Here is a 14,494-nt window from a genome sequence, read left to right on the forward strand (position 1 = left end):
GTGTGTGTGTGTGTGTGTGTATAATATGGAATCTTGGCCTTAAAGATGATATAATATAGATGGAGAAATAAATATAAGATAAATAAAATAATTAGATGCTGAAATACAATCTATGTGACAAATCCCATAATATCAAGGCAACTGATGATAAAAGGAGTAGCCCTCCATAGCCATACGATCATACCATTCTTTAAATGCACAGATGATAAAGCTCAGAAGTTGTGAAACATAAAAATAAGCAGGAGAAAATTGTCACTTGGAACGTAATTGGAGCTGTGTCTCTGTAAGACCAATGCATTAGGACCGTGAAGATGGAATGGGGGAGACAGGCCAGCTGGAAGGTGCTGCACCAGGGCGGGGGACCAGTGAGTGCCTGGATTAGACAGGGCCCCTGGGTATGAGAAGGAGGGAAGGGGAGGCCATTAAAAAATATAAACAAACAAAACAACATTTAAAAAGAAAAACATCTGACCAGAAGTAGAACATTAGAGTGGGTCACTTCTTCTTTTTTTTTTTTTTTTTAAGTTCATTAATTTATTTTGAGAGAGAACAGAGAGAGAGCAAGAGGAGAGGGGCAGAGAGAGGGAGAGACAGAGTCCCAAGCAGGCTCTGTGCTGTCAGGACAAAGTCCGTGAAGCCCAGTGTGGACTCATAAACCCTGAGATCATGACCGGAGCCAAGATCAGGAGTTAGACACTTAACCGATTGAGCCACCCAGGCGTCCCCATCGAGTGGGTCACTTCTGAAAGCCCCATCACTTGGCCTGGGCAGGGGGAAATTTTACAAGCAGACTCCTCTCTGTCACAAGGGGTGTGGGTGCCTAGGAACCAGTGAGGCTCACAGGTCCCACCACCCCTCGCTTCCTCTCCTGCGTGATCTTCAAACAACAGTCCTCCCTCTGCTGTGAAATCAGCTTCTGATATGGGCACCGCAGTATCTGTCAGAGGGATATGTGGTAGGTCGGACAGAGAAGAGACAATTACATAAAAACAGGGGGAGAGAAATGGCAATTAAAGAAAATTTAAAAACCATAATGGCTTTTCCAGGGAGGCAAACATTTTTTTGGGGGGGGTTTGGATTTTTTAATGCCATGAGGACAGAGCGTGAAGACATTCAAACAACGACTATACTCTGATTCTAGCAATTGCTTGACAGGCCATCTTAGGAAATTTTCTTAACTCCTTAGACCCATAGAGTCCCCAAATGCTAAATGAGCATAATAACATCACTAATGCTTGCTGCAAGAATAAAGTTGAGCAGTTGGTGTGAAAAACCCTGCAGAAGGCTTGCTACAGGATGAATGAATGGTCACTGCTAGTTCTGTCTCGCTCCTCTTTCTGCTACGGATTATTGCCATCAAGCTTCAGTATCCACAGACCCTGAGGAAGGCAGGAATGACAGGGAGAGGCAGATGTGACTGTCTTTTTCTTCCAGACTTTCTGGAAGCAAGGAAGGGTCTTAGATAAGAATTCCAAGTTCCCAGCCTCTGAGGCTGAATATTTTTTTATCATGGTCTCTCCTAGGGCAACAGAAGCTATTTGGCTTTGAATCACAAGTCTTCTTGTTCTGGGATATTTTCTCGACATGCCTGTAGTTGCGTCGGCCAGGCAGGCATTGGAGTTAAGTAAGTGGGGAGAATGAGAGTCTTGAAGGTCTGTATCGGTGCCTTTTCATTTGATTTTAGGAACCTGGCAATTTTAGGAGGGTGTGTAACTTCCGGTTTTTCTTCTTCTTGCCAGCTATGTGATCTTGGCCTCTGAGTCCCTGGGAACAATGACTGTGCCATTTGTAATACGTACTTACAATATCATGGTAAAAGGTTGGCCAAGATCACATTTTTTTTAAAATATGAAAATCATAGTCATAAATTCACAAAATGTGTCTACTCACAAGGCCAAGCCTTCCTCCTCCCCAAAGCCCTGCCCTTCTTGGCAACATCACTGCTTGCAACCACTCTTGACATGGAAGAATGTAGATAATCCTAGTATTATAAGATTTCTAAAGGGCGCCCCTGAGAGGCAGGGCTTTCTGGGCATCTTACAAATGAGCTCTGTAAGGAAACAAATCCAGGTTCTCTTAAGCAGTCTAATGTCCTCCAAACTTTTCCAGACTGGGACTTGGTTTAAGGAGGTGACAAACTCCATTCAGACAAGTACTGGTGGACAGAACAGATCAAAAGAGCTGGCTAAAAAGCGGCACAAGGAAAAATGTTGACCTTATTTCAAAGCTTAAATAGCTACCAGATAGCATAACTGTGCCTGTCCAAACCTTAATCCTAGCACCTCCTTTCGATATGTCCCAGTTTTCCTTCTTGCAGCCCCTTCCATTCAAATGGTTAGGAACAGGTAGCTCAAAGTGTTCCAGGTCGCAAGTGAAAAATGACGATATCACCTAGTTAAACAAGGCATCTAAGGTGAACAGAGGCCTCCCTTGTTTACATATTATGGCATTTCAGCTAGAGAATTTGTTTTATAAACAAGCACTGGGGATGACATTTAGCAAGCTCCCTGGTTTCCACTCTAATTGCCAGTTTTGTAGTTGGATACTTACATTATTTACATATTCATGAGAATAGAAATCAGCTCTGACATTGGAAAATTTCAAGCACATGGAAATCCTACCAAATCAGCAAGGACTATAATGCTCAACATATTTCATATACATAACTGAGTGCCTTTTTACTTACTGTCATGCCTTGGAGAAACAGGATGGCATTATGTAGCTATGCATTTGCTAAGTGCACTTGTGCAGAAATTATTTGACTATCCCCGGGGAGCTGAGTTTCAAGGATCTATTTATCATTTATTACAATCTTGCCCTTTTGACATTTAGGGGCTACCAGGTCTATTAAAAAACAAACAGAGTTACTGTGAAGACAAATGCTTTAATACTTAATGGTTTACTGTTATTATAATCAATGCTTTCTGAGTACTGCGCATCGGTTCTTCCTTGCTCCATTCATTCTGGTTCCATGATACCTTTCAGCGATTGAATGCTAAGGGGGCATCTGACATTGACCTAAATGTCTACGACTTCAGGTACTGGGGAGACACGGAACTGCTGCTAAGGCAGCCCCGTGTCTAAATCCAGCGACACCACACCAGGTCGGCTCGCTCTCAGGCCTCTGAATCATACACTGGCTGGCAGTTCTATGATGCTTATTCTTCACCAGGCTCTGTGGTAAGGGTTTTACACACGTTATATCAGCATCCTCACACGGTCCCGTGAGGCACATTCTCTTATTGGTACTTCTACTTTACAGTTGTAGAACCCATATGGTGACCTGCCAAAGGTCACCCCGCCATTGGTAGGACCTGACAGAGTAGAGAGCTCATGATCTTATCTGGCTTGCTGTATTGTCTCCTACTGGCGAGAAAGCACTACGACTGAGTTTTGGAAAATGCTGACCTTTATTCCTTTTTCAAGCAGTCACAGTTTGCCAAAATCCAGAACAACCAAGATCAGCAATGGCTTTCTGTTAGGATGTAGGAAAGATTAAAAAGGAATGGAGGGAGGGAGGTGTTTTGTTGTTTGTTTTGTTGTTGTTGCTTTTTTTTTTTTTTTGGTTTTTAGGAATGGATATGAAACTAAAAGGAGTATTTTTTTATTTACTTTTATACAGGTTATTAAAATTCTATTGTATGCTATTGAACACATTGGCAGTATAATTTTCCTTTTCTATCAATATATCATTTTAGCTCAAAGTTAGTCTTCACTCATGCAGAGAATGCCGACTGTTAATATTTAGGGTTTCAATTATGTGTGAAAAGAGCCTCCTTATCAAAACATGTTCGCTCCCTTCAGAGCTATGATTCGGTTTTGTGTATATCTCATACATACCCATAAATACCAAAATATTGAAGGTGAGGTAACATGCAACCCTTAGGATTTCTTGCTTCTTTCATAAACTGTGATTCTTTGGAATACAGAGGAGTCGAGAAGGCTCTCACGTGATATTACTTGGAATGCTGAATCATCAAGCTCCAGAATAAATGAAACAATATAAACTGGTGAGTATTCTAGAACTGCCACAAAATGAAGGGTAGCCCACCAAACTGTCCTGAAGGTTCTGTCTTACCGCCACAGAATTGATCACCCAATTTGGAAGCATTTTTTTAAAAATTCACAACACAGGGGCACCTGAGTGGCTCAGGCGGTTAAGTGGATGACTTTTGACTTTGGCTCACAGTTTGTGAGATCAAGCCCTGCACTGGGCTTTGAGCTGACAGTGCAGAGCCTGCTTGGGATTCTCTCTCTCTCCCCCTCACTCTCTGTCCTCCCATGCTCTTTCTCTCTCTCAAAATAAATAAATAAAACTTATAAAAAAAATCACAAAACAATTTAACGTCTGAAATAAAACTGACAGGGAGATCCATGAACAGGAGAAAAAGAAAGCTGATGGGAAAGACAGAAGGGAAAGAAAAGTGATTTGGGGACTAATGCAAGGCAGCAAGATGAGATTTATTCTCCCCTCACCATTTTCTGTTTTAAGTTTTTGGGCTTGTTGGGGCGCCTGAATGGTTCATTCAGTCAAGTGTCCGACTTCAGCTCAGGTCATGATCTCACGGTTCATGAGTTCAAGCCCCATGTCAGGCTCTGTGCTAACAGTCTGGAGCCTGGAGCTTGCTTCAGATTCTGTGTCTCCCTCTCTCTCTGCACCCCACCCATACACGTGCTCATGCTTTATCTCTCTCTCTCTCTCTCTCAAAAATAAATAACATTATTTTTTTAAAATTTGAGTTAGTTGTAAATACTTAAAAGTATGAAAATACCATATCTAATAGACCAAGATTCTTTCTCTTGAGAAAATATGAAGGTCTCGTGACACTGGACGAGCCACCCAAGGCTGCAAGAACAACAGGGTGGAGCCTCCCAACACCTCCCCACCCCACCCCTCTAAATGTCTACATGAACACCTGCTCTCCACCTCACAGCCCAGACCCAGCCGCTTTGTTCGGTACAGTTTCTTGCTTGTCGTTCATGGTCTCAATGAACTTGGATATCCATAAGGGCGGCAAGAGGAAGTACACCTCCTGGGACCAGAGAAAAAGGGTCAGAGCCAGCAGGCCCCCCTGTAGATCTTTGCCAGGGGGTTAAGTGGAGCAAGCAAGTGAGGGGGCCTTTCCTCTAGAGCTGCTCACTGGCCTGAGCCCCAAGTGGTCATGTTGCTTTCCCAACACTGCAGACCCCCCCCCCTTTAAAAATTGTCCCCCAGTGCAACCCCTAATGGAGAGGCCGGGGGCCCAGTGCCACGGTGGTCTGCAAAGCTGAGGTATATGCACATTCCTATAATTTTCTTCTTCTTTTTTTTTCTCTTTCAGTCACATCTGCGTTTTGTTTTCTCTCATTTCAAATGTTTCCCAACACATCATGTTTAGTGAGGTGTTTAAGACAGACTGAGAGATGCCGTTGGAGGCAATGTTTTACAGCACAGTTTGTACACTAGTTTATTGCCAAATTAAAATAAAGATGTAATCTGGCAGACTCAGCCTGCTGCTAAGCCTTCCTTGGGTGGTTTCCTGCACTGAGGCAAGCAAGTGAGGGGAAACTAGCAAGGAAGTGAAGAACTCTCTCTGCTTTCCGGTGCCGGCTCCATTTTCAAATGCAAAGAAACAAACAAACAATCAAATGTACAGAATGTTTGCTTTGCGGACTGCTTAATTACGGAAATAAAAAAGATAATAAATAAATAAAGGAGAGCAAGATCTTGGTGGTCCTGTACTAAATGCTATGCATTCTTTGTTGTGCCCATTGTGACAGACTGCTATTTTGTAATAATTCTTAGTAGTGTGACATTATGGGACCAGTATCCCTCTGTCCATTTGACAAAATTTCCATAGTATCTATGATATTTACATTTCTGGAGATTTCAGGGCTTTCCAAAGGCACACCTTCACAAAGACCCAGTAGAAGCCAAGGAGGCTAACTCCTTTGTCTATACTGCATTAGGCCTCCGGACAGGGCTCCCTAAGTAGCCAGGGTACTTCAGGACCTTAAAGGGAAAAAAAGGTACTGCTTTCTGCTTCAGTCATTCCTGTGGTGTTTGGAAAGCTGCATGCTCATTCAAGAAAGCTTTCACCTCTTAGCAACCATCTAGACATTGAGTATCATAGTCAGATTTCTCTCAGAAAAAAAAAAAAAAAGACTGAAACATCAGAAGGCCTGATTTTATGAATTCTGAGGGCCTTGGTCCATACACATTTGTCTGTGATGAAAAGCTATTTTTAAGAAAATAAATCTGATTTCCTATGGAATTGGTGGCCAGTAAAACTCTCTCTTGGGCCAGAAAGGACAACAGGCTCAACAAAACACTTTGGGTCCTTTAAAATGCGCACATCAAAAAACCTCCCCTCGGTACTGAGGCACACAAGATGAAATGCAGACAGAGCAGAACACCGCAGCTCATATGGGCTGTGTCCTGCAAGCCAGGGCTCCAGACTCTGTCCTCAGGGCCTTAAAAGTCTCCTGTACTGAAGGAGAGAAAAGGCAAAGGCAGGGAAGTAAGGGGAAAATAAGGGTGGCGAAAGAGGGAGAGTATGTATTCAAAAGAGGGAGGGCACGTCTGAGAAGACAATGGGGGCAGGAGACCAGGAAGAGGGGGGAGAGGAGGACTCTGTTCACGGGTGAGTTCTCAAGGAGTGGCCACCTGAAGAAGATTCTTTCAAAGGGACAGCACCTTTTACTTGAGTATTCTGTTCACCATAGGCTGGCGTAGAAAAGCATCCACCAGCGCGAGGACCAGCAATGAGACTAAGATCTTCACGGGGAGTTCTGCCGCAGTAGCAATAGTAGTTGTCACAGAAAAACTGATGAGCAATCCTTACATGAAAGAAGAAATGTTCCCTTTTCCTGGGCAAATATAGTCATTGGCCTGCCAACACGAGCACAGGGCTCTCCTTGGTGCTCAGTGCAGCATCTCATCAGTGTTAAAAGCTCCATGATTCATGGGTGTTTGCTGGCTATTATTTTCATATCACTGACCCACCTGAGTGGCCACACACCCTTTCCACTTGACTTCTAGCCAACCTCATTGGCCAATGGCTCATCATATGGCTGCAGCCCACTTGCCTCCCAGCAAATGCCCCACTCCTCATTCTGTGACTTAAGCCCTAAGATATGGAGTACTCTATCCCCGACTCATCTTAGAAGGCTATCTACAATTTTTTTTTTCTAGGATGATTTCTCCTTCACTCTCTCTAGGAGAAACAGAGAGCTCAACAGTAAGGTTGGTATCTTTCTGCCTAACTGCTAATCTCTAGATGTCATAATCAAGGATGAGAATGCTACCAAATTTCATGTAAGCCTTTATTCCATTCACTGAACTTTGACACGTGATACCAATGAGTGGTTTTTCTCTTTGGGGGAAATTGATTAACTTCTCATAGTTTTGGTTTGTTAGCTACATACCAGCAAAGACTGTTAAGGCTCCTTCCAGCTCTAAAGTGATAGAATTCATTTGGTCCATGGTCACAGAAGGTATTTTTGGTCCAGACCAGGACTACTGCCATATAATCCTAACCGGTCTTCTTGCTTTTGACCTCATATTATCCCAGTCCATCCTAACTTTGCTACCAGAATAACCTTCGTAGTGTATACCTCTGAAGACACCATCACACCGGCCAAATTTTTCAAAAGGGTCCTAATTATGAAAACAAAACTTATTTTGCCTAGGAGTCAGGCAGTCAAAACAGCAAAAAGCAGTCAAGATCAGATTCCAAAAATGTATACAGAATTAACTTTACTAAATTTCAGTTTCGGTCAAATGGACGCATTCTCAACCCTGTGAACACCGTTTTTCTAACTTTATATTATTGCTTAGGACATTCCTCTTGTGTACAGTGTGGTCCTCCAAACAGAAATATGACATATATTCTTTAAGGTCAAGGTGAAATCATTTCATAAGATCTCTATCTCCTGAACTTTGGGCTGCCAATTTCATATAATCCATCCAGCTACTTCAACTGGGTATCTGTTATGTGTGAATGAGGGTACTGCCTTTTTGGCTTCTCTTAGGCTGTTAGTGAACTCATGTACATTTATCTTCTCTCCCCGCATGGACTGAACGCTCCTTTATAAACTGATTTAGACCAACACTGCACCATGAGGAGCGTCTACAACAGAGCTGGAGTCTAATGTATTTTTGTCCATCTCATTGGAAGTGCACCTGGAAGCATACTTATTTGTGTAAACACGTGTTAAGGCAAAGACCAACACCAAGTACCATTCACCAAGTACTGTGGCTGAGTTGGGGCCACAACTCAGATGTCCACACTCCTCCAGGGTTGTTCACTTGGCCACAGTGGCTGTGGGAGGCCCTGTTTGAAGTGCTGGAACATGAAGGGTTACATGTGTGGGCATCTCTTCCAGCACAACTGTAGAGTTTCTACTTAGCCAGGTAAATCTGGTCCTCACTGTGCCTCTGGCATCAGGGGGAAAATTAACCAACTGTCAAATAAAATACAGTCAACCCAGTGGATTAAATGACTAATTCTCTGTGTCCCGAGCTGCTCAGCCTTGCCTCTGGTAACTGCACCATCTTGGACCAGATGCACTGTGGCCTGACTCCAGGAATGAAATTTTACATTCTGCTGAAAGGGTAGCCAGGCTGCTCAAGAGGAAAAGAAGATACTAATTGTAAATCTTTTCTATTTTTAGGCTCAATGTGCATTTTGTTTGGCAGTAAGGGCAGCATGAATAAAACTCCAATCCTAAGAATTTTAATTTGCCACCTCCAAAATGCCCGAGTCAGTAGAGATCTTGGAAGGTTGCATCTACCCTTCCCCTGCCTTCAGGAAGAACCCTGCACATCTACATCTGCTCGACAGAAAAAAAAAAAACCAAACCCTAGAATAACCTCCTCACTCACAGAAGTTCGGTATCTCTTTAAATATATGTAATTTCTAGCACAAGATTCCCATAAAAAGATTTTGCAGAATAACTTCACTGAATCATTCACTTCACAAAGAGCATTGCAATATTTCACCTATTTTCTCATTGGCTTTTATAGCTAGAGTCTCATATTTGCCTGTAAATCCTTTGTTTCTTTAATTGTATCTGCTGTTGCTCACCTTATATTCTACCTGAAAATTTAAGCTTCTTAAAAGCAGGGACTAGAGATATTTTATAGTGTATGTGTAGTATATAGTATATACCCCATAAAATATATACACATCTCTCTCTCACACACACACACACACACACACACACACACACACACACACACACTAGCACAACCTCAGTCAATGTTCTTAAAAAGTAGACCTCTCCTTCAGCACAACCACCAAGAGAAGACAGAGTTGTCTTGTCAGCGTGAAATGACTTGGTTCTGAATAATGTCCTCTGTGAACATTATCACTGCTCCTCTGGCTATGTCTCTCACTGTTTTAGCAAATCATAGTGTTCTTCACCTTTTTAGAGTTTTCCTTCCCAAGAAGGCTCTGAAAAAAAGCTCTGGGCCCTTAATCCAGAAAAATGCTCACATCTCCACATGCACAAAACACTGTCTCAAATTCCATGGGGGGTAGGAGCCCCTGATGGCCCATGGCGTCTATTAATAACTGCTTCTCCACCATGTCTTCCTTAGTGTCAGGTTCTTCCCTTGTATGTTATTTCAGATATTTACACAGCTCAAGCAAACACCTTGAAATCCTCCTTGCTGCTCCCGACCCCCTGGTTCAGAGTTCAGGCTACTGCACAGAACAAAAGTCACTGCTGAGAAGAAAGGTAGAGACAATCAACTCCTGGTCCGTTCCCTGGAAAACCAGGCACTGTTGTCTCAAATGAGGTAATTATGCTCACCTTTTGGTCTTGGCTGTATGCCAGAATCCAGTCCTCTTGCTTGGGGTGGAAAAGCAAGCTCTGAATGTAAAAGTTCAGCCGGTACTTCTGATAGGTGGCCCCTTCATCTGAGCTGATCAGTAAGCTGCTCTCAATCTCCGGGTCTGTGAGTAACATGATCTGCAGCCGAGAATTGTTGGGGAAAGAAGACAACAAAACGTTAAGTTTCCAAACTTACAAAAACTAAAGAAAGGAGCTAACAGTTCAGTAAGACAGCAAGAAGGACTAAAGAATGCTTGGCTAAACAAGGACATTGGCTCTGTCGCTTTGTTCTCCTGGACCAATGCCATGAAACTGTTTTCACTAAAAAATCAAAGAGGCAGACAAGCTGGAAGGGAGAGGAAAGAATGAAGTGCATTTTATTGTCTTCTATGGGTCTCCTTGTATTTTCTCAAGGTTATGTCCTTAATCTGAAATATGCCCTACTGTTCCCCTAACCTCAGCCCTCTTTCCTACTGGGCCTTGTCTACTTTCCATTCAAGACTTGTCATGGTCTGCTGTGGTTAAGGTGGAAAGAAAGAGAAAGAGGATGGGGCCCATTCCTTTTTTCCTCTAATCATAAGCCCTCTTATTCACACCAACAATATTCTGTGTCCTCCTACCTTTAATCTGATTTTCTGAGTCTTGACTCAAAGGCTGAGCTTTCTAAATCCCCCTCTGGAAATTGTATAAAGGCCACATTTTATCACCTTTAAACCTATTTTATAATTTGCTGATTTATTTTGCTTCTCATCTACATACTCCCTACTAGTACATCAACTCAATGAGAACAGGGATCTATGATATTCCTCTCTTTTTCTCCCCCACAAGTATACTCCCAGCAGCTAGAGTAAGGCCCAGCGTATTTTATAAACTCAGTGAGTACTTTCCAAATGAATGGATGAATAAATAAATGGATAAATGAATGAATGTATACATGAATGAATGAATGAATGAATGAATAGAGTTTTCAGACCAGTCACGTCCAATAGAAAGATGCCCAGAATAGTTGGAGCAGATATGAATGGAAGTGCCATGGAAAAGTATCGGATGTTCTTCTCAATCTTTAGCCTACTGACCAAGAAATATGCTTTACATGTATAAACACTCACAGCTTCAGATGCTTTGTCCTTTCTCGTGAGGATGGTTAACCTTGGCCAGAGCAGTGTGAACAATCCACAAGAGCAACAAGATGGAGGGGCTGCCCTGAAAACGGACTTTTATTCTCTCATTTTATGCCTCTAGGAATGTGTGATAAAGTACCTCATTCCCGACTCTCTGCAGGTCTCCTTTCACTCAGTCAACGTGCACACCTAATGCCTCCAGACAGGTGGCCTTAATGCTACCCATTAACTTGTTCCCCATCAACTTATTAATTGGCACTTTCTGAGTTTGGTTCAGAGAAGCATGAAAGATATGCTTAATGTGTGGTCATATGAAGAGAAATCACTGCAGCCCAGGGTTTAAAGACTGCCAGCTGAGGACGCAGCAGTTCCAGGAAAAGAAGAGAGAGGAAGGAAAAGAAAAAAAAATAGAGTCATGTCATAAAAGATCAAACACGTGGGGCTTTCTCAAGCGTGCGGAGGCAATCATATTAAAACCTCAGAATAGTCAGCGTCATCTTTGCAAGTGGTGTCCTGTCACCGCCAATGGCACATGACCACCGCACGCCAGACACACTCAGCCTGGATTGTGTTTCTGTAACCCAGGATGAATTTAAAGCTCCTTGCTATTCCTTCAACCCGCCCTTGTTGAAGGAGAAAAAGGGATGTGGTGGAGTAAGCGGGATGCTGTGGCCGTCAGCCACACTCTGCACAAGATGAAAAGCACACCTAAAACTGGAGACTAATTGCCTCCTTCCATGTTCCGGGGAAGCCGCTGTCCACCAACCAGAAATTCTGACAAAGTTACATGGGCCTCTCTGTCTTGCACTCACCAAGCGGACAGACATGGTTCCCTCATTGGATGGCGGAGACAGAACCGCCAGGTAATTGACTAAGTACAAGTCACGTGGCTTCATTAAACTCTACCTTATGCACTAAGAAAGGACATTCGGATGGTTCCTAAATTCACAAGAATACTTGCAGGTGATTTCATATTTATTGGCACATAAAAGCTGTCATTTTCCAAATAACAAATAAGTCATCAAATGATCGCACTGCTTTGTGTCTCCAACCACAGTCGACAATAATACATAACAACCTTTCGGCTCTACTGCCAGAAAGTAATTTCCATGATAGTATGAAGAGGATCGATTCTGTAGAGCGGCCATTGTCTCAGGCAAGGTGATTTTTTTTTTCCTCCTCTGACTTTCTATTTCCCTGTCAACCAAAATATGTTTTCCTTTCTTCCCATGAGAGCAGATTGCACCACCTGCTTCCCCTGGCAGACTGTTTCACCAAAATAAAAACAGTAGGCCTACAGAATATCCTCAAATCAAGCTGATTTTCATGTGTCATCTAAAATATTTTTGAGACTCACTAATGGTGTAAGTCATGAGACCATATGAGATATTCCAGATAATACTGGCTGAGGGGAGATAGAATAACACAAGCATTTTCAAACACAAGGATACTTAATATTAAATAAAGAAAACTCCTGACCCCTTTGGTTTTTTATTCTGAATGCTAAAAGTATATAGACCCAAATCTCAGCTTCTCTCTCCAGTCCTCACCTGAAACCCTATCTGAAAATCTGACATTTTGGAAATGATGGAAGATGTCAGGAAATTCTCCCCTGGAAGATTTATAGGTGTATCTGTATGACACAAACCTTCCATTGGTTCCTCTCTCAAATCTCTGCTCAAATCCAGGCAAAACAAACAGGTCAATCTGGACCCATTTTTATTTAGCCATTTTTTATTGCACAAACAACTTTGTAAGGCTGCCAGAAGAATTTAAAATAAAAGAAAAATAAATTGCTCATGACCCTATTCCTTGAACAAGTCAAACCATGTGTGTGCTTCCCTCTACTTCTTTATTCGCATCTATATATAATATCATGGATGTAGTGGGTTTTTCCACTTCATATAATGGCCTATGTTCATTTCTAACTGAAGCAGAAACACACAAATGCATATCCACACACGAGTATGTACCATTGTGTATAAAATATTTCAATTACTTAATCATAGCCTTCAACATAATTAGGTTACAATCAGTGCAGTGGTTGAGTAGCGATAAGTACTTGACAATTTACTGTTAACTGAATACATAGAATCCTATTATTTCAGTCATTAAATTCAATTTTTTTAGTAATTTATTCAAATGGGTTGAGGTTTATGGTGTCCTTTTGAAGGTTATTACAAGTAAATAAGTTAAGAAGTAAATAATGAATTTAAGCAACATCTAAATAGAAAAATGTTTAACCTATTTGAGAAAAAGAAACAATGTAAAAATAAATGTGATCCAATCTTTAGACATAAATGATGGCATTTATAAATAAAGTCCTATCTTCTCAAAAAGGTGTTCTCCTAGGAAATATTATCAAAATAATACCTTCAAGTTACTTAATACTACTCAAAAAATAACAGATTGCACTTCTTTTAACTTTATTTATTTTGAGAGGGAGAGAGAGTACATGCCTGTACATATGAGTAGAGGAGGGGCAGAGAGAGAGGGAGACAGAGAATCCCACTTAGGCTCCACTCAGTCAGTGCAGGCAGAGCCTGATGTGGGGCTCAAACCCATGAACCATGAGATCATGACCTGATCAAACATGAACCATGAGACCATGATCTGAGCTGGAATCAAGAGTTGGATGCTCAACTGACTGAGCCACCCAGGTGCCTCAACAGATTATATTTCTTAAATATGTTCAATGATCCCTGTTTTGCTGGTTTATGCTGGGTCTCTGGCCCCTTTTGGCTTTTAATGTTTAATCCTCTGCATTCTAGAATAGGATCATAATGAGGGAATTTTAGGAGGACTTTGTAAAAGGCATGAATCTAAACTTTGTACAGTTCCTCAAGTCAGTTCTCTAACCAGAGAGGACCCTGTTTGGCTGGCATAAAGCTTGATCCATAGCAGGTCCATAGATCTTTGTAAATAAACAAATGAATGAATAAATGAGTGAGTAAATGAGTAGGTTCTTTTCACACCTGACTTTGGCTGAATGCAGTCCATGGACCCCAGTGACATTATGAGTCTGAGTCCTCTCAAACAAATCCTTGCTCTTGTACTTGGAGGTAAGGACGGTAGAGACAAGGGGAAGAGCCTGTCTTTAACAGGAGAGTAATTATTCTCTGTTCAGATCAGCCCGTGAATGATTAGAACCAGTTTACGTATGCCTTGCTGGGTGTGCACACCACGCTGACTGCATCTGTAGATGAATTGTTTTCCATAGAAAGTCAATAACAGTGACACAGGCTCCCGCCACCCAACCCTAAGCAATCATTCATCATCCACTTTGGGAGAAGGAAGAAACTTTATTTGCTTTTCCTAGAGGTGACAAATGAACACAAAATACAATTTATAGATTTAAAATATGTCACTTCTCTCTTTTTTTGGTATTAGTCCTTCTGACAACTCAGTGTCATCAGAAATTAAATACATCTTTATTCTCTTTGATTTGCTTCAGACTCAACATATGGCTACATGATGCAATTCTACAAAAGTCTGCCTGGCAGCCTTCTGATTCTTCCAAGTGCCTACTGAGGACATCCCCCTACTATTTAGTT

The 14,494-nt window shown here is 41.9% G+C and overlaps 1 protein-coding gene across 8 annotated transcripts in view; it reads right to left on the reverse strand.

Moving 5' to 3' along the window:
* The window catches only part of SORCS1 (sortilin related VPS10 domain containing receptor 1), a 495,821-nt gene that overhangs the window by 219,914 nt on the left and 261,413 nt on the right, over positions 1-14,494 (reverse strand). For all 8 annotated transcript variants that reach the window (XM_040486379.1, XM_040486377.1, XM_040486376.1 and 5 more), the window contains exon 4: positions 9,799-9,957. In XM_040486379.1, the coding sequence (XP_040342313.1) occupies positions 9,799-9,957 (159 nt within the window). The remainder of the gene's footprint in view (positions 1-9,798; positions 9,958-14,494) is intronic.

Source organism: Herpailurus yagouaroundi, unplaced genomic scaffold (genome assembly GCF_014898765.1).
Source record: "Herpailurus yagouaroundi ecotype Mexico unplaced genomic scaffold, PumYag 163, whole genome shotgun sequence".
In the NCBI taxonomy this organism is placed as follows: domain Eukaryota; kingdom Metazoa; phylum Chordata; class Mammalia; order Carnivora; family Felidae; genus Herpailurus; species Herpailurus yagouaroundi.